The following is a 23,109-nucleotide window of genomic DNA, read 5'->3' on the forward strand; positions in this document are numbered from 1 at the left end:
AGCAGAATTCAGAGGGCCTATGGTCTTATCCTGACTGTTTTGTGAATGTTTTCCCATGATAAACTTTGTATTTGTAGAAAGTGAGTCTACAAGGTGAATAAAAACAATTAAAGCAATTTCATTTTTATAATTTAGTAGATTTGAGTATTTTGAGTCTGGAATAAAGAACTAATTTTTCATTATGCCTTGTGTGCATTAGAAACTGGAACAGTAATCACTTTAATGATCTTTTTCTTTACCTCTTGTTCTTGCGAACATAGCAACCACCACTCTGAAGCCATGCTTCTCAGCCCAAATTTTGACCTTGGGACTGGTTAAAGTACTGGGAGGTACTCTTTTCCACATGCACAATGTTCAGGTCTTTAATTTCTGGGTGGGGCATTATACAGTAGATATTCTTATGAACCTCTTCTAGGAACTCACCATCAACATCTATTGCAGAAGTCATGTTGAGTGGGTCCATATTGCCAGTGTGCTGGGTGTGCTTTCAGCAAGCCCGCACACAGAACAGGCAGCCTCAGGGGGGCAAGAGCATAATGCCAGATCTATCCATCCCAAACAGTTTCTCCCATTTATCTGCTCTGGTCAATTTAAGACAGCAAAAATGATGCAAGTAGAAGTGGTGAACAGAAGTAATTATATCTATATGTATGTGAACCATGCAACCACATGAACAATTGATTCCAGATATTCCTTATATAGACCCTACACCTGGCTAACTCTAAGCTGTAGTCTTTAGACTCCTGTCCATAGGGGACGCATGCATCCTAGTCCCATGAGCAAGATGGCTAGGATCTTTTGGAAAAAAAAAAAACAGATACCATTCACATTATCAAAAAACGCTCTATACTCACATACATTTTGGTAGAAAGAAGCATACAAAGAATTTACATAAGCATGACAATTTGAGGGAATTGATTTCATCTCCAGATTAAACGTTTTTGTTCTCTATTTTAAGATTCCAGTCAGACTTAATCTATTTTACTCCACTGAGTAAAATGCTTGGAGATCTGTTATCTTCCTTAAAATGTTTTTTGGCTAGAAAACGCTTCTAATTTGTATGATGCATTATTCCATCAATGTTAGAAAACTATAATTTATGCAAACTATAAGTATGCATGGACTATACATAGGTTTTCAAATTCTGAAAGACCTCTTGACTTGCTTTTCTCTGTTGATTTCCCTTACTGATCTCACCTTTCAGCCACCTCTTTTAACAGAACATTGTTCAACTGTAGATAGCATATAAACTCTTCTGTCTCTTTGAAAATCTTTTCTCCAATATGTCCCACACTCAGCGCTGTATTTCAAAGTGCCACTTTAATCCTTTTTATCTTTCTGATAACTTAGAATATTGGTCATTATTTGGTTATTCCAGTCACATTTCACTGTTCTTCACCGAAATCTCTATAGAGAAACAATGCTTTAGGCAAAATGAACTGTGAACTTTTGTGTCATCAAAATCTTAATATAAGTATATTGAATACAGCTTGCACAGCTTAGCCTAAAATCATAGGAAACACATTCACATTATAAAGCTTGCACCAGCACACAAATGTAAGCTTTTGTGAAGAAGAAATTTCATTTCTCAGTGTTATTTCTTATGACCCTGGGTACTTACCTAATCTAATAAGAAAAAAACATTTGAAAATATTTATATCAAATCCAGGAAAGACAATGTAGTGAAGATAACAATAAAAACTTTCTGCTTCCTCCTATAAAAACCAGAATGATTTTTACTGACCATAAACTTGATTTGAAATTCTACAATTAGAAAGCTATGACACTGTCTTCATGCACCACATCTGAATACATACAGGTCATGATGACACCATAAAAGTTAATGTGCATACTCTTTTTTAAATGCCATTACTACTCCAAGGAAGTAGTGCCTATCATAAAATTGTGTTTAATTTGAAAAGAGATATTAATGGGAATTAAAGTGTCCTTTTCTCTTTCATTCCTTCGATACTTCATCCCTCGGGAATCATCAGAAAACTACTTGTTTTTTTGAAACAGCCATTTCTGACATAGGTGTCTCTGCTCGTACTTTTCACATATATTCCCCACATCATTATTACATTAAAACACAGTTTTTGCCCAGGATTTTCTTTTCTCTGCTTCACCTTCTGCGTTCGTTATCAAACCTGCTGCTCCCTGCTGGTGCAGACCAATTTCTCACAGCTTAATACACAAATTATTATCTTAAGATTCCTAAAATACAGCTCCACCATGGCTTAGCCACTTTTGCCACTTTTAAAATCACTACTTATTAATGTTAATCATGTTAGGATACCGGGTTTTCTTAACTAGTATGAGAGCTTACGTTTTTAATCTGAGTCATTTTTTTCCTCACAAATTTCCAGAAAATTGCTAGGATTAAAATACCATAAAGATTTCCTTTCAACTTATGTGAGCCTGTAGCCCAGATTTCTTAGGAGAAAATATTTTATCCCATTTGAAGGACATATGTGCAGGCTGATGGAAAGCACAATCATGTACATATGTGTTCACTTCAACAGGACATTCACACACTTGTGTTCTGTGGTTAACAAAAAATTAAAAACTGATGGAACTGCACTATTTCTTCCCTTAGCCTTCACCCTGTATTTATGTCTTCACCCATATTTTATACAACTTTTGAATGTGCCCCCAGGTGAAATATACATGGCTTTTAAGCTGTGCAGAACGCAATGTGTAGTGAACGCTGGATCTCTATTCAGAGGAACAAAGGTGATCCCAAAGGGGAAGCCATACCAATCTCCTCCATTGCAATTTATACCTAGAGAAAAGAGATGGACATGTGAATGCATCATCTCTAAGACAAGCAGTGTGTCTACCTGCAGTCACACGGCTAAGTCAGGAAGAGATAAATGTGACCTCTTCTCTGGTAATATCTCAGCCATTTGAAGTAACAGTAATTTTGAAGTTTGTCCAAGGATCTCATTTTGCAGCCTGCATTTTAGAACCAAATTGAGCACAAACGCATTAAAACAGATTTTTCTGATTACTTGTGGAAACTAAAGGTAGTATCTTCCCAAAACTATAGTCACTGGCCTTCATAAAAAAATATTAACAATTGTATGTCTCAGTACTTGCTATTTGTTGTTAGCATGCTGCTCCACAATCTCCTTTCTAAGTGTTATTAAGAAGGAAGGAAAAAGTTCTTCATCCATTTTTAATTTGATTTAGGAGAACAGCACAGACTATTCTCACTTCTGACTTGTTTTCTGCCTAGAAATGGACAAAACTCATGGATGTCTGTTTTAATTTCTTAGGTCAGTTGGCAGCCTTTGATACCCATGGTCCTTAATTGCGATAAACAGCATAGCTTTTATGACATCACATACTTGAGTGATTTTGTTCTTTCTTCTCCAAATGCCAGCTATAGTTCCCATTGAATTCAACTGCAAAACTGCTCTAAGCTTCATCTAAAACAGGTTTGGGCCCCAGGAGATGAAAGAAAGTGATTTTGATCAATTGCTCATCTGCCCAAAGAACACTTTCACACAGGTTCTGCCAGGCTATATTTTAGCGCCCCTCCTCTATGTGATGCTGAGAGAGATAATAACACAATTTGGGCTGTTGTACTATCAAGATGCAGATGACACACAGCTCTATGCCTCATTTTCATCAAACCCAGATGGTGCAGCATCTTTGCTTTGCCTGTGCCTGGCAGAGATTAATACTTAGATAAGGACAAGCCGACAGAAGCTTAATTTGGACAAGATGGAGAAGGTGTTATTGTGCTAAGGGAAAATAGGGGCAATCTTACTTCTTTTCCATTTCCCATTTGGTGGTTCAACCTGGAGTGAGTTTGGATTCCCGTTGCTATTTGAAATTGCAGGTGGCTTAGAGGGCTCAAGACAGCATTTCATATCTGCTTCGATTAAACATCTATCACATTTCTTCTTGGCTTCGGACAGTGCCACCTCCAAGCTATGTCTTTGTAAATTCTAGACTTAATTATTGTGATGTGCTCTATATGGGGCTACAGACGAGGACCAACTGGAAACAATAGTGCGTGTTGAAACCAGCTGCTTCCCTGCTTGGCAATGCAAGCCATGGAGCACATCCTAGATAACTCGTGCGGCAAAAACATCCTGTCTCTCCCCACCAAGGAGATGGTTCCCTCCCTGTTTGAATCAAGCCTCTATACTGATTTGGTGTTAAATGACCTGGGTCCCATCTTCTTGAAAAAACATTTTCTGCCAAGTGAACTCTCAAAGCAATTTCTGACAATATTATGTTAGAGATCTAGAATTAAACAAATAGGAGGCAGTAGAAATGCTTTTAAAACAAACAGCTCTCAGCTTCAAAATTGGCATTCCCAACTACTCCAGCAGAGCCCAAATGTGTTAAGCTTGGCACAGTAAATGACCCTTCACTTTTCCCTAGTTTTGGATTATCACCAGGCTTATCACAAAGGACTGGTTTGGGAATCTCACAGTAATTGCATCTGTATTCATGAGCTTTTTAACATTATCATTAATATTGCAGTAGAGTTATGAGATCTCCATAAAATTACATTGAACGTACACCAAGAACTTAATCTAAACAACCTTGAAGTTTCAATTTTTATTTTAAAGATCCCACTCATGGTACATTGCTCCCCAAAATGTATGGTTCAAATAAGCACTCCCCGGGATTCAATATTTCTCTCACTTGCCTCTTGGATCAGCAGAAGTGGTTTGGAAAGTTCTAGTCAGTAGTCTTGTTTATGACATTTCAGGACTTCCTTTTCTAGGTCCAGCTAAAACCAGGAAGGAACTCTTAGGACAATAAAAAATTCCTTTCAAATTCCAGAAGGACTTTAGGTGTAGTCCTAAAATTTCATTTCTCACTGCAGACAAATTGTATATTTCAGAGGCAAATTTAAATAAAATACTGCAATCTGTATTTATACTATTATATATGAGATGCAAAGCATCAAAATTCTTTTCTTTTAGACAAATTTTGTTTTCTACATTCATGTCAGATAACACTATTCTCTATCAGCAGTGAAACTCTCAAAATGGTGTAAGATACAGAGGACTAAGTTATCGCTTTTTGAGAGTAACAGTGACATTTTTTACGATAATAGAATCAAATTCCTTTATCAGTTGCTCCAGCTGACCAGTTCAGACCTTGTTATCTGAATATGACACTTGTATCTGAAATATTCTAAGTAAATGGAGTTCAGATGTGATTCATACATCTTGAAAAGGAAAAAAAAAATCCTATATAGACTACATATACCAATAATTAAATTCCTACAGATATGCACGTGCTTGGATGGAACAGAAGACATTTCAATTCCTTGGTCTCTGCTTAATTGGATTTTACTGAGCATTTTAAATCGGCTGAGACTTTTGATCAATGGCACATCCATCGCCACTTCCAAGAGCTTTCACAACAGTACAGACCTGAATATTTATCTGACAGACATATTTTTGAATCTACTAACAGTTCCTTACTAAGATATTTTCATCAAAAATGTAAAATCTTATTAAAAATTCAAATGTTTTGGTTCAGTTGAGGCCCTCAGCTAGAATAATGACATCTCATGTCTATGCTGCATGGTGTTGTATTTAGTTGGGGGCTTTTAATGCTACAGTGATAGTGATTTCAAGGTTTCTAGCTCCTTTTTACAAGATAACTACACCATATTTGATTTTGATCTGTCACCACCTTGCCACAGTATGATATTCCAGGTTTCTTGTTTTGAGTAAATGTATTTTTTAATCATTGCAGCTTGATAAAACAGAAGCCCATTTTGAACAATAAAGCATAAGTAATGTATTTCTATTTTTATGTTTTCTTGGATATGATTGCAATTTATGAGAAAAAACACTATAATTACGAATGCAAATGATTTCACAGTTACTGCAACAGATTTTGTTTATATATGTTAAACTATGCTGAGAAAGAGCCGGCTTTGATCTGCGAAACTCATTAACGTCTTTGCAAAACAGCAATCAGAACACGGTGAGTAGCAGTGATAGTGACCATGGTTCATCAGGATGTGACTCAAACTACACTACCTTTGCAATTCACATTCTTGTGTCAGAAAACAGAGATAGATGATGGAGAAGCAAGTATTTTCAAGTTAAATTTTTTAATATTTTCTTTCCAGTCTGATACTAATAATAAGGTAGTTCATTAAACGAATAGAACCTTGGTTTCTGCCAAAGAAGATAGAAGCTGTGCTGAAGACATATACATATCCTTTTAAAAAAAAAGTGAGGGTGCAAGCCTGAACATTCAGCTATTGACATCCACACTGCATTCTCCTTTGCAGTGATTTGAACTATTCCCTGTACACCTCTTCAAGATGAAACCTAGGTTCATCCTGAGGTTAGCTCCCACCAATGAGCAGTATGGATGAAGCCATACCGTGTTTAGCTATCTCCATCTGTCACCAGCCTCCAGTGTTATCCCAGAAGACCTCATATCATCACATGCCAGCTGAAATACTCACACAACACTCCAGGGCATGTGTATACTCTCCACATCACCCTTATTAAAATCTCAGTCTTGAGCCTGCAAAGCCATTTCGTTCTCAGCAGCCCGGCTTATGGAACCTGCCCTGACGACAAGTGTTATTAACACCACATCAACAGACATCCGTTAGACACTGTGGACATGGTCTGGGCCTTACAAAGAGAGCAGCCATGCTTTCAGTGTTCCAAAAAGAAAAATGTCTAGGAGGGGAGAGCCATCCAAATGCCCCAAAAGAAACATCAGAATATTGCAACTTGCATTGGCCATGATGGTAGCACCACACAAGTTTAAAAAAAAGGGACAAGTTACAAAAAATTAAATGGCTCACCTATAGATTCAACACAGAAATAGCAGATCCAGTGATATCTGATGCACGTGTCAGATCCATGCTAAGTGCACAAATTATTTAGACACTTGGTCATCACCATGGCCTTCAGTACCCATGGCCTGAGGCTGTGGTGCAGCAGATCTATTAACATTCTCCTTTCTTGCTTCTCACTACTGTAGAGCAGGATCCAGGAGAGGATCCAGATGAAGGGGTGTTGCCTAGCATACCCCTGGCATCGCTACATGTTCAGAAGTGTCTCCTGCTCCTCTGTCAGAGATCAGTGACAATGGAAGAAAGCCCAGGTACAAGAATTGCACTCTGGGATCATACAGTTTGTGATACCATGCAGCCTGCATAGGTAAAAAGGAGGCATCAGCAGAAGAACTAGTCACTCCTCCAAGTGACAGTCTTCCTTTGCAGTCTCAGGGAGAAACTTGCAGCTGTGAATGACAGCTGGTTAGAGCACAGATACACTGCCCACAAGACCTCTGGCAAACAAAAACTTCATGTAATGTAATAAGCTGTACAAGTCTCCCAGCCAAGGGTGACTGGCAACTGCCAATGGTTGCACCTCTGCATACAACTCTCCTGACACCCCCCTCCCTCACAAATCACAAAACAGAGTAGCAATTCAGAAATGGCCTCACATACCTCAACTGCAAAATAGCCTTGTTCCTTCTTCCTTATCACAAATACAGGGAGTTCAACTGTCGAATTGGATTTGAAAATACATTTCACCATCAAAATAAAATAGCTGCTGCCACAAGACACTCCCATACACTCTCTGGGCACTGGGCACAGTCCAAATCCACACCCTTGGAAGTACTGATGAAATATCCTGACAATTTCCCAAAGGCAATGTCTACAAGAAATTCATTGCCTTGATCTTGATCACTTTCCTGATATTTATCCACACATGAGAGTTTATCCCATTCACAGGTAGCCCAAGATGAGACTGGAAAGATCTAGCTATGCCTTCCTAACAGCACAGGGAAGATCTGTGAGTGATCCAACATATGGGGACAAAATGAGCATCACATTGAACAGGCTCAATACTCAGAAGAGGAAGGCAGGAGCTATGGCACAAGGCAGGAAATACGACATGAGAAGGGTCATCTGCCACCGCTTTCAGTTTTTCCTCAGTACTCCCCAGTTCTGGAGCACTGCGCTTACCATCATGCAGATAAGGCTTCCACCATGCAGTGTGTCAACGTTTTATGGGCTGGATCGGCCCAATTCCATGACTATAGGGCGGAGGGATTTCACAAAATCCACGCCTCCAGAAAAGGGAAACTGGGGACCCCAAAATAATTAAAAACAGCGGCAACGATCTGAGGAGAAACAAACTAATTTACTAAATATGGTATCGGAATGCAAGATAACACACTATAATACAATATAATTAGAATTGAAGCTAATAAATCAAATATAATGAGAGAGAGTATCCAAAAGGTGGATAGACCTCACCATAATGCTGAGGTGAAATGTGCAGTCCGGTTGAGCAGCAGAGTGGAGAGTCTAACGAAGAAGAACACATAAGGTGAGCTTCCCAAGGGTTATAGCTTCTCTCTGGCCATAAAGCCCCATGGTATGTAGTTCTTCTTCTCTTCCAGACAGGTGCCCAGACCCGGAGTATTAGCAGTTTAACTCCCAGTGCACTACATGATGTTATGATGTGGAATACTGATAACCAAAAATTATAAAACCGTAACACAGTGGAAACATATGCATGCCCTTCTCTAATAGAGAAAAGTGCAAGTGCATTCCTGGAAGTAGTAGGGGAGCAGATTGGCATAGTAGAAATGAGTAGTGACCCTCTGTCCCTCTTCTCAAAAATATTCACTTCCCTCTAGTATGGCATGTGAAACCATAACAGCACTTGACCCACCACTCATTGGCAAAAAGCAGCTCACTAGTGGATGCTGTAGTTCTTCATAGACCTTCTGCTAGTCAGAGCAGTTGGGAACCCTGTACACCCCGGCCTGGCAGGACAGAGAAGTCTGAACTACTACACAGCACCTGAAAAACAGGTATTTTGATGGAAGAAAGATAAAAACTTTTGCTTGTCCTCATCATCAAGACTCTCTGAGAAGCCCTGCCTGGAGCCTCTGCAATATCTAGCCCTTGGTGTCAACTCAGGGACCACAGTCCACACTGGAAACCTGAGCAACAGGTTGTAGTACATAGGATCACCCTTCACTTTGATTGCTTCCACTCAAAACCAAAAACATGTTCCCCAAACAAGAAGCCTTTCATTCTCATTAACTTTTGATAGGTTTCCATTAGCTGGACAGCACCAGTTTTTGCATAGATGCAGTTGTGTGAGCAGCTACTAAACCCATATCTATATTAGCTGAAGAGTTGGGTGGTGGATTTCTGCTCTGGCCCGAGGCCAACCAACCCACACTCATTACTTGTGCAGTATGGCTTTGCTCAAATTTCCAGTCAGAAATGGTCCCTGGCACCCTCCAACCCTCACCCAGCCATTGTTTGCAAGCACTATTTTACCCTGATCAAAACCACACCAAAATCATACTGGCAATTAATAGCATCTCTCAAGTCCACCCCACATTCTGGTTAGTTTATCAGCATAACCAGGTCCTGTTTAATTCACTGAAATACAAAGTTATTTTAAGCTGATATAAGTAGGGATTGGAATAAGAGTAAGTTGCAGAGCGACACTCTTTCTTGCTCTCATCCTTTAGAAAAATAAACTTGTCTTAAGACTCAAAAATAAGTTGACAGCTGACTGAAATTATCCTAATCTTGTTTAAGATATAATAAGCCGAATTTCAGGAAAATGAAGTTTTCCATAGAGTATAAGCAAGCAGAGTCCCCCTGGAAAACTCACTTATTTTAATGAGTATTTATCCAGTAAACCTTCTGATTAGGTGCTAAGGAATTGTCTCTTTCAAACATTTGCAATAACTTTTTCTTCAGTGGGAGCTGATTATGGCTGGCAGCGTTCCCCTTCTGGGGCAGTGGGTCAATAGGTTAATGTCTTGGCTAAAGGACCTGAGCATGCCTCACTTGGCAATGCCGCAGTGTGCTGCCAGCATGCAGCAATGGGTGATAAAAGTCAGCTTAACCTCCTCAGTAACTATACTCTTCACCAAGGGAAGCATTATATATGAATATCTCCAGTCTCATTTACATACCTGTTAGCAGCCCTCTGCTGGGGTTTAGCATCTGTGTGCAGTCTTGCTACCATGGCTATAAATGCTAAACTTTTAAGCTAAAGTTTTATTTTTGAAAGTTATCATTGCATAAAAATGCTCACATTTCAACTGCAAAAGCGTAGTCCTTTGGGATGATGAGCACCAGCTCATTCCTGGTCTTCTTTAGTCATTAGAAATATAGCACTTAAAAGCACTAATAGTTTGTCAACACAGTCTCATCAAGAACTTCATTTTTTTCTACGAGTACCACATTTACATAATTAAGAACTATTTATACACTTTGATTTTTAATTTCAGTTTACCTTCAACTCCCAAAAACAGAGCATCTATACTTTACTTGAATGGAGACTGAGACTCTGAATGTACTGGTGAATACAGAGTGCATTATATTTATATTGATTGCACTGGAATCATATATGCATGGTACAAAATTATCTTGTAAGACAAAATTCAAGGCAATAAATATGAAAGAGGCATTTCCAATAAATCCAACAAGTTCCCATCATTCTCAAAAATGATATTTTAATTATATTCAGCAAGTGATACTGCGCATGTCAAAAAATCAATTTCATTAATTTTCTAATGTTTCATCCAGATACTGTATCACAAAGGTCTGGAAGCCCTTTTTCTAATTATGGGTAATTGGGTGAAAGAACATTTGAATTTTTATTAGCACGTGAACTTTCTGCATGAAGGATACAGGGCTTCACAGCAAGATGCTCATCATTTTACAAAGGAGCTGAAAAAACATCAGCTCCTATTCCATGTGGTGTGGCAGCTGAGGTAACTTTGTGTTTTATAATATTTCTTGGTATCTTGCAGGATTAATTTGAAGTAGAGCTCTTGGCCACTGGTCACAACGTAGTATTTTATGCTCAAGTGAAATCATCTTCATTCCGGTCAGTAAAAACCAAGCACCCTTTGGACTCAAGTGCACATCCAGTACCTTTTTTTCTTTTTTTTTTTTTTTTCTTTTTTTTCTGTTTATTAGTCATTAAGGTCTCTGTGATAGAAAAATTTGGCCCAAAGGAGGAGAAAATAACTGAAGGTTTCATGGTGTGCTATGGCATGATGAACAAGCCATGAAGGAAATCTTAAAAACAATGTAACCTATAAATGTCAGGGAGTTTCCATGCAAACACAAATCTCACAAGAATAAATCAATGACAGTTGCTAATCAGAGTCCAAACTAATCTTAAAGAGCAAAGGTGTACCTAGAATTATAAGTAAAAAGATGAAAAAGGAGAAAATATATCTGCAAATTCGGAAAGTGTGACAAAGAAGCTTCAACACAGTAAAGCCAACAGAGCAGTTGAGAACAAAAAAGCAATGTCTCTGGATAGATTTAGAAAAACATTGAATTTAATTTTTTTTTCACAGCAAACAAGATGTTCTCTGGCAAAAGATACGAATCCTTTGTCGAGGCTGTCCAGATGGCCTTTGTGAATAAAATACTGCACGCAGCAGTGACATACTTGTTGGACAGATAACTTACAGATTTGGAAACAGCCTGTTGGAGAGCTTCTTCATTAAACTAATAATGTTTCTGGTTATTTGGTTACAAGAAGCCAAGGGCCTGGTGACAATTTCATGAAAAGGAAAGTTTAGGCTGCTATGACAACCTGGACAACTCTGATTCTTCTCATGACAACCCAGACGAATTATATAAAATCATGAACTCCCAGTCAAACCAGATCCCAGAAAATTCCCTAAAAAATATAAAAACATATCCGGAAGATTACAAGAAATTTAATTCTATTCTCTTTTTCATTAATAAGATTGAGAACAATGTGTGAAGTCTTAAAAACTGCTTTGGTTACTGTGAAAGCTTCTTCAGAAAAGACTTTTTCATCATGTAAGCAAGAAATACATTGCTTACATACAAAGTTGAAGTCAACTTTCCTCCATTTGGGTGTTCTTCAGTTGTCCTCACTGGCAACTTAATGGTCCCAGTATCAGTAAAACTGCAATAGAATTGTCAGGAGGGAGAACACAGACAAACACATCAAATTTCTGAGATAGGTGAAGCCTACAGGTGAGATCTTTTAAAACATAATTTCTTATTCAGTCAATCCTTCTACAGTTTCTCTTTCATTTTCTTTTTCTGGCTGGGAGAGCCTGACAGTCCAATTTCTGTCACCCCACTGGGTTTCTCTGACAACCCTCTACTGCACCCCACAGATTTAATTTTAAAATATTGCCCACCCACCCTTATTTTATGGCCAAAACATCATCCTGCTCTAACTGGATTTTCTTGATAAAGTAACAAAACAAAATATTACTTTCTTTGTCTTTTTCAAAGCAATTTTATGAGAAGTAACATTCCAGAGCGATTTTTCTATAAACATAGAAAATAACAAGAAAATACTGAATGAAATCAACGTTCTGAAAATGTATCAATTTTATCAGACCAGTAATGATTCTCGCTTCCTACTTTCAAGCCTTGGTATGAAATACATGCAGATCCTTAGAGCTCCTTCTTGATGTCAGTCCGTACACTTAAGTTGCAAGATCAACAACGGTAGACTTAGCAACATACTGCATTTAATTTATCTGAATAATAGTCTTACCATTATATGTAATCTCCTGAACAAAAATTCATGTTGCTGGTTGCTTCCACTTCCTCCAACTCAGTTAACCAAGTGGAGGCAATCCATTGCCTGAGGGTTAATCCCTTTGAATACGATTCCCCAAATTTCTAGTTAATCCACTGTAGTCTACAAATGGTTCCTCTATTCCATGTATAACATCAAAGTATGCCAATGTAAATGTTCTCTAGTTAATAAATAATCCAAACGAGCATTTAGCTGAAAAGCCATTTAACATCATCTGTAATAAGTGACAAAGAAAATTACGATAGAGAACATCTCTTGAGAAAGATGAGAGATGACTGAGAAAGGGAATCTGATCTGTAATGAATGCAGTATAACTGCTTGTTTACAGTGATTGCTGCATTGTAGCTAAAGGGGGTGCATGACAACCATGCAGCGCCGCTGTGACAGCTTCCATTTCCCTAATAACATCACAGCCTTCCTGGTATTACTCTATCAGATGTTACATACAAAATAGTGCATATAATTTTCAATAATATGATGCAATTATATGGACCAGTACAGATAAGTAGATTACATGAGCAAGACACCAATTTTCCAGCCAAAAACAAAGAAAGACAAGATATACAAAGATAAATCTAATACAATTTACACCTTCTTCTTAATGATTATAGACTTTCAGTCTAACAAAGCCTTATTTTGAAAGGAACTGTTATTTTGGCTTTTTGCAGCCGATCTTAGTGTAAACACAGACACTGATAAACTCATTGTGCAATCAAATGGAAAAAAATGAAGTTGATGAAACAAGTTTATTATCTGAGGGTCCGTGATCATCATTCAGGGCCTCTTTTCGTCTTTGAAGTCAGTGGAATTTTGTCATCACCATTAGAGGAAATATAATCAGATTCTCAGTCCATGTCGGAAGATTTGCTATGTATTATTACTTTCATCACAGAAAGAGCTATTTCAGAACCCCTAGAGTTGATCAGGCATTGTTAGTAAGCACACCACCCCAAATCCACTTTCATGCTGTGCATGTCCCCCAATTTCTATTTTAGAGAGAAAGCAGATGGCACCGAGAAAACCGAGTGGGACAATCTGGTGGAATATGGCATTGACCATGCCTAGATCTGGCAGCACTAGCAGCTCAAGCGGAAGAGGAATTAAGCCTTGGAAAGACCTGACAAGCTTGTCAAAATGAAAACAGGAGTAGAATGATATGTGTGATGATTTGCCTTTGACACAGATGAAAACATTTGACTTTTGATAATCAGATAATCAGCTAATAAAGCTTCGGGCTGTGCTAATTTGTTGGAGTGGAATGTGTTTAGACAGGATGATGAACATGTTTTGATAAGGCATTTGTGAGACAACACAGTAGTGATTCCAAGGAATTTTGTAAGATACTTGTAAAGCCACTCTAACCCTAATAATGTAGTCAACATGAAGGTGATGTAAATGCAAATGAAACTGGTCTCTAAATAACCAGAGTAGAGGTTCAAAGTGTATCTTCCAATATACGGCCATGTGTAAAAGTAAATAATGTACCGATCAGGTGGCTTTATGTATAAAAACCATGTATTTGCACTGGTTCTTTGGAGGAGGCAAAGATGAGTGATGAAAGAGGACGGATCATTTAGATGCATGTGGCTGTGTGTGGAAAAGAGGTGTAATGTGAGAGGACAGGGTAAGAAAGCATTGGGTGTGAGAGACTGAGTAGGCGGATAAAAGATGTAAGAGATAAAAGGGGGAGATGCAGACAAGAGAAAATGTATGTCTGATTTTAAAGATAAGGGTAAATACCTTCAATTCAGTACAGCAAGCAATAGGAAGCCGAGCAGTGATTCATACAGCCAGAACAACAGGAGAGGAGATGACACAGAAGCCTAATTTTGGAGAGATTCTTGGAGAAGATAAGCTAAAGAAAAAGAAAACATTAGAAAAGCAATTACAAATGAGTACCCAGCTATATATGAAGATACTAATAGGTACTAGTCATAAAGCAAATGTATTTCCAGTTCTCCCCTAAATATTTGCAGGAAGTCTCGATTTTATGGCATTTAATATTATGGATGGGTTTAATTTGTTGTGTTTCTTTCTGAAAATAATTCCAAATAAAGTTGTCTACAGCCATGTATTAATCATTTGCCAAACTTAGTTTTTAATTAAATGCATTAACGTGCTATATGAATGCATAAAGGAGAAAACATCAAAGTTGCTCTGTTCAGCTATTGTTAAAATGGGAAAACTGTTTTTTCCTTTGGAATTTTAAGTTTTGCATTACATGATTTAGCCCGAGGCAAATATATTTTATGGCTGAATTATAAACTTCCTGAGAAACAGGTTTATAACAGAAGTACAGACAATCTTCAAAAAGGTGCTCTAAGCACCAAGTCAAATTACGAAGCAGAGATGGGCCTCGACCCAAACCCCAGAGCTAGCCACTCCATTAACTTCTACATACACGGGATTCAGACTCAGTCTTTGTAACATTAACTCATCCTTGCCATAAAATCCCATTACTAACATGAAAATGGAGAGCTGAACAAATGTGTAAGCAGTTGCAGGATCAGAATCTAAAATACTAAAATGTGAGAAGTGGATTATAAAAAGAGACTTCTGAATGTTTCTTTTGATGACAGTTCATATTCAAGATGATTAAAGCTTAAACATTTTGAGATAAGTATATGTAAACCAAGGAAAGAATGTCTTCACTCATCATTTCAGGTCAGTGCATACATGGAAGATGTATGTGCCTGTGTTTGTGAAAAAGAGGGAAAAAGACAGGTAGAAAAAAACAGACTGATGCCATCCACATTGTGATAGGAAAGGACATTAATGTACCAGAGCTGTATTGCCACAGGCTGCCCAGGGAGGTGGTGGAGTCACCACCCCTAGAGGTGTTCAAAAAAAGGGTAGATGTCATACTGAGTGGCTACAGGCACAGGCTGATGGCTCAACTAGATGATCTCAGTGGTCTTTCCAACCTTCACAATTCCACAACTGTATGATATTCTGCTGCATTTCCTAAGATTCTCAGAATTCAAGAGAAAAAAAGGTGTGAAATCCAGAAAGCCTACAGAGTGCTGAGGAAAGGCTGAAATACTCGTCCATGGCCACAAAGGAGGCAGCCCTGCCCAGCTGTCCCTGCAGCAGATCTCTGAGCAGGAGGAGGAAGCACTGATATTGGAGACCCGAGTGTGCTGCAGTCAGGCCTGGTATGTGGATTGGTGGTTACAAGGCACTAGCCTTGCAATTCATCACACTGCACCATCTCACTAATGTACATGCTCTACCTGCATTTTAGGTATTTAATTTCTCTTTGAGATAATGGAATTCCTTTAAAATACACCATCTAGGAGTGCACTGTGCCTGAACCTATAGAAAGTGACTTTTTAATCTGATACAGAATGAAACTGAAAGAACCCTGCTGTTGCTTGGTTTGTTTGGAGCATCTTCAAACTGTACAACTGGGAATGGGCATCGGCTCCCTTCAGATTCATGGCCACCGCTTGACAGAAGAACAGTGATGGAGCCAAGAGAGCCACTGGTGTCAGAAAATAATTGCAATTGTTAATATACAGAACCTCCGGTTATCTTCTTCTGCATTTCACTTACAAAATTAATCTTGGCTTCTGAGGCTGAGCTTTTTAAACCAACGTGTATGTATACACTTGTGTATACACCAATTAGCTGCCATCAGCAGGGAACTTCAGAATTTGGAAATAGATGTACTTTATTTCAAAACATACGTTGTCTCTCAGTCAGTTGCAGACGACAGTGTGCTTCAGGACAGAACCAATTTATCTCAAGGACTGTCCAGCAGCATGAGAGCTTTAATCATCAGAGAGCACTGCTAGCTCTCCACTTCCCCCTTTTGCTGGGAACTTCACTAAAAGAAAAAAATAAGGGGGTTAATGTGCTACCCATAAAATACACATCCCAATCAATCACAGAAATGCCCAAGGACTGTATGTGATCATCCAGAGAGTGCCTAAAGACAGAGAAATGAGTCTGAACCCAGTAACTCGGTCTGACTGGTTTTGGCCTGCAGACATTGGCATGGGCATGGACACAGGCAGGGGAACGGGCATGGGCATGGGTAGGGATGGAGGGCTGAGGGAGAAGAGGATGAAGTATGCAGAGAACATAACAGGATCAAACAGTGCTTCGGTGTGTGATATTACAGAACTGCAGTCACAGAAGAAAGCTGAGTGTCTGGCAAAAACTCAGAAAGTAGCAATGAAAGTGCGCGGTATGAACCCAGCAGACAGATTTCCTACGGACTTAATCTCCAGACTTCAGCTGACCTTAAAGTCGGGGCTTCAAAAGGGCAGCAAGGGAGAGGGAGAGGAAGAGAGAGAGGGGAAGGCTGAGACGCGGGGCTGGAGACAAAGAGATGGAGGAGGCTGAATCTCCGTACGATGTCTGAACACAGATGTAACACATTTGTAGTTAATCTGTGTGGCTGCAGACTTACAGCTATGTTTGAAGATTATTTCAAACATAGTTACATCTTTCGAGCGGATGGGGATTTACAGCTGCGGCCACACGGGGGCTGACCCCCAGCAAAAGCCCACTCTTTTCCCCGGCAGCCTTCAGAGGGGCTCCTTGGGAGAAGGATCTCCACGGGCCCTTTTTGATGGAGCGTGAACAGGGTTCACTGGCTGTGCACCACTAACAAATCGTTTCCAAACTTGGCTGCGGGAGATGCGAGTGCCTGATATCCACAGCAGCCCCGGGTCATTTCCTAGCACAGACCCATCTTTGGGGACCACTTAACGCCATGGTTTAGCTTTCAGCCTTGGAGCTCTTGGTGTAACCCCTACCGCAGCGCTCGACCGCCTCAGCACAGAGGGAGCTCAAAGCACTCCATGTGAAGGGAGCATTAGGGTTCAGCAGCACTGACTGTCGAGGCACAGTTAAGCCTCTGGGGCCGGGCAGTGGGGCAGGGCAATGGGGCAGGTCTCATTGCTGGCCAGCACCGCACCACACACCCAAAGCTGCAGGACTGGGATTAAGCTGTGCCCTCCTGGATGGAGATTTGGGGCTGCACATCCTCCCTGGGGAGCAGAGCAGGCCTGGGGAATATCGGCTGCTTCTCTGCTCCGCGGGGACTTTGTGGAGGACGGACAGTCGAGGGGGAACGAGGGGAAAGGGTCGGTGGTCGGGAGTGGGAGGGTGCGGGAAGGTGCCCACAGGGTGCAAAGGGGACAGGAGCAGGGGGTCCGGCTGAGCCTCCAGCAGGGGCTCCCCACGCGGGAGGGCAGAGAGGGCAGCGGCCAGGAGGTGGGCACGGGGCCGGGGCGGCACCGCACGGCGGCGCAGGGCCACGCAGGAGCCCGCGGGGCGCAGGTGGGTGCCCCCGCCCGGCTCGGCGCTACCTGCCCGGGTGGGGGAGGCCTCTCCCCGTCCCCCCGTCCCTCCCTTCCCCTCTGCGTCTCACGGAGCCGGCCCCCGCCCGGCCGGCTGTCAAGGCCGTGTTTGTTTGTTGGCTCTTCCGCGCCGCCGATGTCTTGGGGGGCTGAGGAGGAGGAGAAGGAGGAGGAGGGCGGGGAGGGGGAGGGGACTGGGGCTTGGGAGACGGCGGCTCCTCGGCCTCTCTTATTGCCGCTGAGTTGCGCTCCTCTTCCTCAGGCTGCGAGCAGAAGCCGCCCGGGCGCTTCCCTTTCCCGGCCAGCACTCCCCGCGGCAGCGCCGCGCTCCCTCGCTCGCTCCCCGCCGGGGCAGGTGAGTGCGGGACGCCGCCGCCGCTGCCCGAGCCCCAGCCCAGCCGGGCACCGCCGCCCCGGGGCCGCCGACCCCGCGGGATCCGCGCCGCGGAGCAGAGCGGAGCGGGGAGGGCTCGGGGAACCACTTTGCCAAACTCCGGCGCCCGTCCCCGCTCACCGCCGCTCTCCTCCCTTCTCTCCCCTCCGCAGAGCCGCCCCGCAGCCCGCCCCGGCAGAGCGCTCCCGAGGTGCCAGCAGCAGCCGCCAGGATTTTTGTCTGTCTTGTTTGTCTGTTTGTTTTTTTTTTTCTTTTTTTTCCTCGTTTTCATTTGGCTTTCTAGTCTCGCTGGGAATGGCCGGGGCAGCGGCGCCCGAAACGGGAACAAGTGTGGGGAAAGGCAGAGGGAGCCGGAGCTAAACGCCAGGATGCGGGCGAGCTGAGGCTCAGAGCGAGCGGCCAACCTCCCTCTGCCCCCGGGACTGCCTGTGCGGACCGTGCCTTCTGCTCCTGACTCCGGCCGGAGGATTTAAGACCTAGGAAGAGTTGTGCGTGGAGGGCATTTTTTTTTTTTTTCTCCACATTTTTGTCTTTTCCCCGCTCTCAGAAGGGAAAATGGATTGGGTACTTCTCCTGCACTGCGCAGCCCTCACCTTCACTCTCGCCAGGGCTCTGCGAAGCGGTGAGTGTCGCGGGGACGGCGGTTGTCAGCCTGGGGGGCGGCTCCGGGGCTGCGGGAGCGGAGGGCGCGCAGCGGGGCCGCTCCGAGCCGCTTCCCCCCCGGGAACTTTCCGCCGAGGGACGGGAGCGGTGCGGTCCTTCCCCGGTACCTCCGGGCCGGGCATTGGCTTCTGTGCTCTTTGGGGTTCTCGTACCGAGCAGGCTGCTCGTTCTCACAAGATCAGGACAGCCAATTATCTTAATAGCGTTTCCTTCCATCGGCAATTAAATAAGTCTCGCCTTCGGTATCTCAAAGATAATGAACGCTGAAGGCGGAAGGCTCTTCCTCGTCCTTTCTTTCCCCAAAGCGAAAGGTGTCGGTGTGCCGTGCCCGTTTCGGGCTGTCCGCGTACCTGCGGGTGTCACAGCTCTCAGCCCACCCCTTCTCGAAGTGCGCAGTTTGTGTACAACTCACGCAGTGCCCGGGGGGGAGGGGAGAAGGGTGGGCTGAGCCGCCCCACGAAGGCTCAAAGACTCTTCTAGGAGAGAAGTCCCGTAACAGATGACCGATGCAGTTGGTTTACTGTCAGGCATCCCCTGCAAACACAACAAATTGAAAGCACCGCGCTCCTCTTTCCCCGAACAATGCCCGGGCACCGCGGATGTGTCTGTCACTGCCTGATGCATTTTTCAAGACGCTCCGGCTGTGGGAGCGCTGACGTTCCGCTCCCACACAGCGAGCAGCTCCTGCGAGTTTGCCTTTCCCGACAAATCCCGAGCAATTATTATTAACTAATTATCAAATATTTACTTTAGCCTGGCTGGGTTTTCAATCAAAGTAATTAAAAGAAGAGAGCACACTCCGCTTTGCGCTGGTATATTGTTTTAATAAGGGACCGCGAGCGGAAGAGAGAGCATTAAAGCCTCGTGGTTTATGACGGGAGTTCATCTCCCTCGCAGCGTTTGGAGGAGGCTGAGTTTAATCGGGGGGAGCCGCCTCCCGGCACAGCGGCACAGGAGCGGAGGTGTCAGGGGGTGCTCTGGGGGTGCCCCCGGCCCAGATGAGGGGTACTGCTCCCACATCACCCAGGGGTGCCCCAGCTCCGCGGCTCCAGGGCTGTGCTCTCCTTGGCCTCTGGAAGAAGGGAGGAGGGCAGGGTGCAGGGCAGATCCTTCGTCTGCTGTGAGCGGTGGGCGCGTGGCCCTGCCCCAGGCACAGAGCCGATAACCTCCCTCTCACCCACCGATGCCAACTTCACCTACATCCAGCGCTGGTGTCTGCTAAATTAATTCATTAACCTTATTTAGAACTAATGGTCCAAAGTCATTAGAAACTACTCTTCTTAATCAAGTGTGAGAGAGATTGCGCAGAGCCGCGGAGCCGAGCAGGGCGCATTATCTTATTACACTGTCACTTTCCCAGAAGTCGCAGATTAAGCAGCGCTGGTGGTAGTGAGTCCACCTCAGCGTCCTCCGAACTGACTCTGTCGAGCGAATGGGAGCAGCGCTGCTTTATTTCAGGCGTTAAGCAGATGCCAGACCCTGCCATGTTGTTTGCAGGGCTAGAGTGGGCTTAATGAGACGGGATCACTTTCCAAGGGTGCTTACAGAGGGAGGAAAAGGCAGGGTTCCCCGGAGCCCAGGCGGCGGATTAGCGAGATCACCAGTGACAGCTTTGAGCTCTGAGCCGCAGCGCCTTTTGTTCTGGTCAGGGGGAAACAGGCTGTTCTGCAACGGCAAGGCGGAAATAAATAACAAGATAGCCATTCCCAGCAGCGTGCTTAGCAATATCTGGTTCTTGACCACACAGCTGCAGATGTATCATCCCCTCCTCTCTTAATTTATAGCAAATATTCTCCACAAAGTGTGCAGCTTAATGCATTTTTGATGTGCTCTTCCTCATTCATTTCCATTTGACCTGGTTTTTCTACAGTAAAATCCTGTACATTCATAAATTCATGCTGAGAGTAAGGAATGCCATTTTGCTTTTGCAGAATGTGTATAAGATACAGCAGTGCAGTCTGTGTGTACCATTATTGGGATGTAGTGACATACAGGCTCCTTTCTCAGTGCAGATGCAGACAGTCTTCCTGTCTGTAGTTTACTGTCACATTTTATTGCTCAAAATTAAACAGTCACTGTTTAGGGAAAGTTTTCCTTCTCTGAACATCCAGGCGTAGAAAACCATAGTAGAAAAATAAGTGAAAACAGAAATCTGCATTGGACAGTGAAGTGAGTGACGATGTAGATTGAACCTCTTGTCTCTATATTGGTCTCTCTATATTTTTGCCATAAGCCCTAAAGCACAACCTTGGCAGTGCTGCCCAGAGGACCAAGATGTGACGTGATACTTCTCACAGTCACGCTCAGTGACTCCAGGAACTTTTGCAACTATTTTGCTATTAGAAATAAACCTTTGTTGTTGTTGGGGGGAGGGAGGGAGGAACAGAAGGAAGGGGGAAGGATGTTGTTCTGCTCCATTACTTTGATGCAGCCTCCAAGCATGAACAAACTTCCTTGAAGGAATAAATAGTGGATGATTTCTGCTTCACTAAAACCACTTTGTTCTCTGCCAGCCTGGGTTTGAGGAGCAGAGATAATTTTGGTCTGCCTAGATTTATGGCCTGATAAGCAAGGGGAGTGTCTGCTGCAAGGAGCAGGGATCCCCAGGACCATCCCAGTGACACTGACCAGACTCATTTGGACAGAGGTCAGGCGGCCTCCTTTTAGTTGCCCTCCCACAGCTTTCCTTAAAACTTCGTCGTTAAGGAGATTATACTTTGGGGGATAATTGGGTCTGTGACACCTCCTGAGCCAGTGTTAACAGTGTTGGGAGGAGAGATTTGAACACCGTATGGGCACTGTTTGCTTGGGAAGATTTTAAAGCTCAGGAAGGGGGGATCTTGTGCCTGATGTTGGATTTATGGATGGATGCGGAGAGTCAGGTCTCTTCCGTTCAGAAAACTTATCAGAGATGCCTTTGTGCAAGCACAAAGTTTGCTTGAGGGAGGCTGTCATCCCCTTGAAGTACCAAAAACAAGCCAACCTGTTTTCCTTCCACTGCAGATAAATGCGGCGACACGATCAAAATTCTAAGCCCCGGGTACCTCACCTCCCCCGGCTACCCCCAGTCCTACCACCCCAGCCAGAAGTGCGAGTGGCTGATCCAGGCCCCGGAGCCCTACCAGCGGATCATGATCAACTTCAATCCGCACTTCGACCTGGAGGACCGCGACTGCAAGTAAGTGCGGCCGCCGCGCTGAGGAGCGCTATGGCGCCACCTGCCGGCGCAGCGCCGCGCAGCTCCCATCCTCCGCGACGCTCCGCAGCGCTCCGCGCCCCCCCCACCGCAGTGCCCGGGGCCGGTCCTCACCGCGGCCACGGGGCTGCGGGCTCCGTTCCGCTGAGTCCGGCCGGCGGAGCGTCATTCGTGGGTCGGGGGGAGGTGGAAAAGTGTCTTTGCAACTTTTCTGTAGGTGATCTGACATAGGTTTGAATTCCCTCTGCCTCGTGAGAGAGGCAGGTGGGTGATGGTGTGTGTTACAGGAGTGCAATTAAGATGAGGCGTTCTGTGCTCGTTTGCCTGTTTGCTTTTTTGAATAAGTTTCTAAAACGCTAGAAGATACTTCCTCTTCTTTTAATATTCTCACTGCTGCTAATAGCCTGTGGCAGAAATGGGCAACCTATAAATTGTAAACTCCTTTTATTAATGCAGAATGTCTGGTATTTACTCTCACTCTCACATTAAGGGGCAGTGAGCTGCAGATATGATAGCTGCATGTCCCCTTTTCTCCCTTTGCTGCTGATTTATAGCCAGGAGTTGCTCTTATTCCTCCTACTGCTCTGCTGTAATGCTCTGAGAGGAGGAAGGGGAAAACTGAGGCATTCTGTGCATACATTTTCATTGACCATCTATAATGGAAGTGGGACTCTCCCAGAAAATTGTTCTCCACTTTTCCCCAAATCTTTGCGTGGGAACCATTTAACTTGAATAAGGCAAGACACAGTCAGGTCATTCCCCTCTTCAACATACCCTCTAAGTTCAGCCTACTTGTTTCACAAAGAAAATATTTTAATAACTATTAAATAAAATTCTTGGGTATCGTGGAGTTTTCATCCCCTTCTGACAAGTGCAAGAGTCATTGTTCATTAATGCTATCAGTCAAGATTTTCTCTGCATGTCAGGAAGAGATTAAAC

The 23,109-nt window shown here is 43.2% G+C and overlaps 1 protein-coding gene across 4 annotated transcripts in view; it reads left to right on the forward strand.

Annotated features, from left to right (window-relative positions):
- Positions 1-18,128: 18,128 nt before the first annotated feature.
- Positions 18,129-23,109, forward strand: part of NRP1 (neuropilin 1) — a 108,485-nt gene continuing 103,504 nt past the window's right edge. For 2 of the 4 annotated variants that reach the window (XM_085227088.1, XM_085227090.1), the window contains exons 1-3: positions 18,129-18,272; positions 18,464-18,933; positions 21,978-22,152. In XM_085227088.1, coding sequence (XP_085083214.1) covers positions 18,867-18,933; positions 21,978-22,152 — 242 coding nt within the window. In that variant the 5' untranslated portion in view covers positions 18,129-18,272; positions 18,464-18,866. The remainder of the gene's footprint in view (positions 18,273-18,463; positions 18,934-21,977; positions 22,153-23,109) is intronic. The other 2 variants (XM_085227089.1, XM_085227091.1) reach the window with 1 other exon arrangement.

This window comes from Meleagris gallopavo, chromosome 6 (genome assembly GCF_905368555.1).
Source record: "Meleagris gallopavo chromosome 6, MGAL_WU_HG_1.1, whole genome shotgun sequence".
In the NCBI taxonomy this organism is placed as follows: Eukaryota; Metazoa; Chordata; class Aves; order Galliformes; family Phasianidae; genus Meleagris; species Meleagris gallopavo.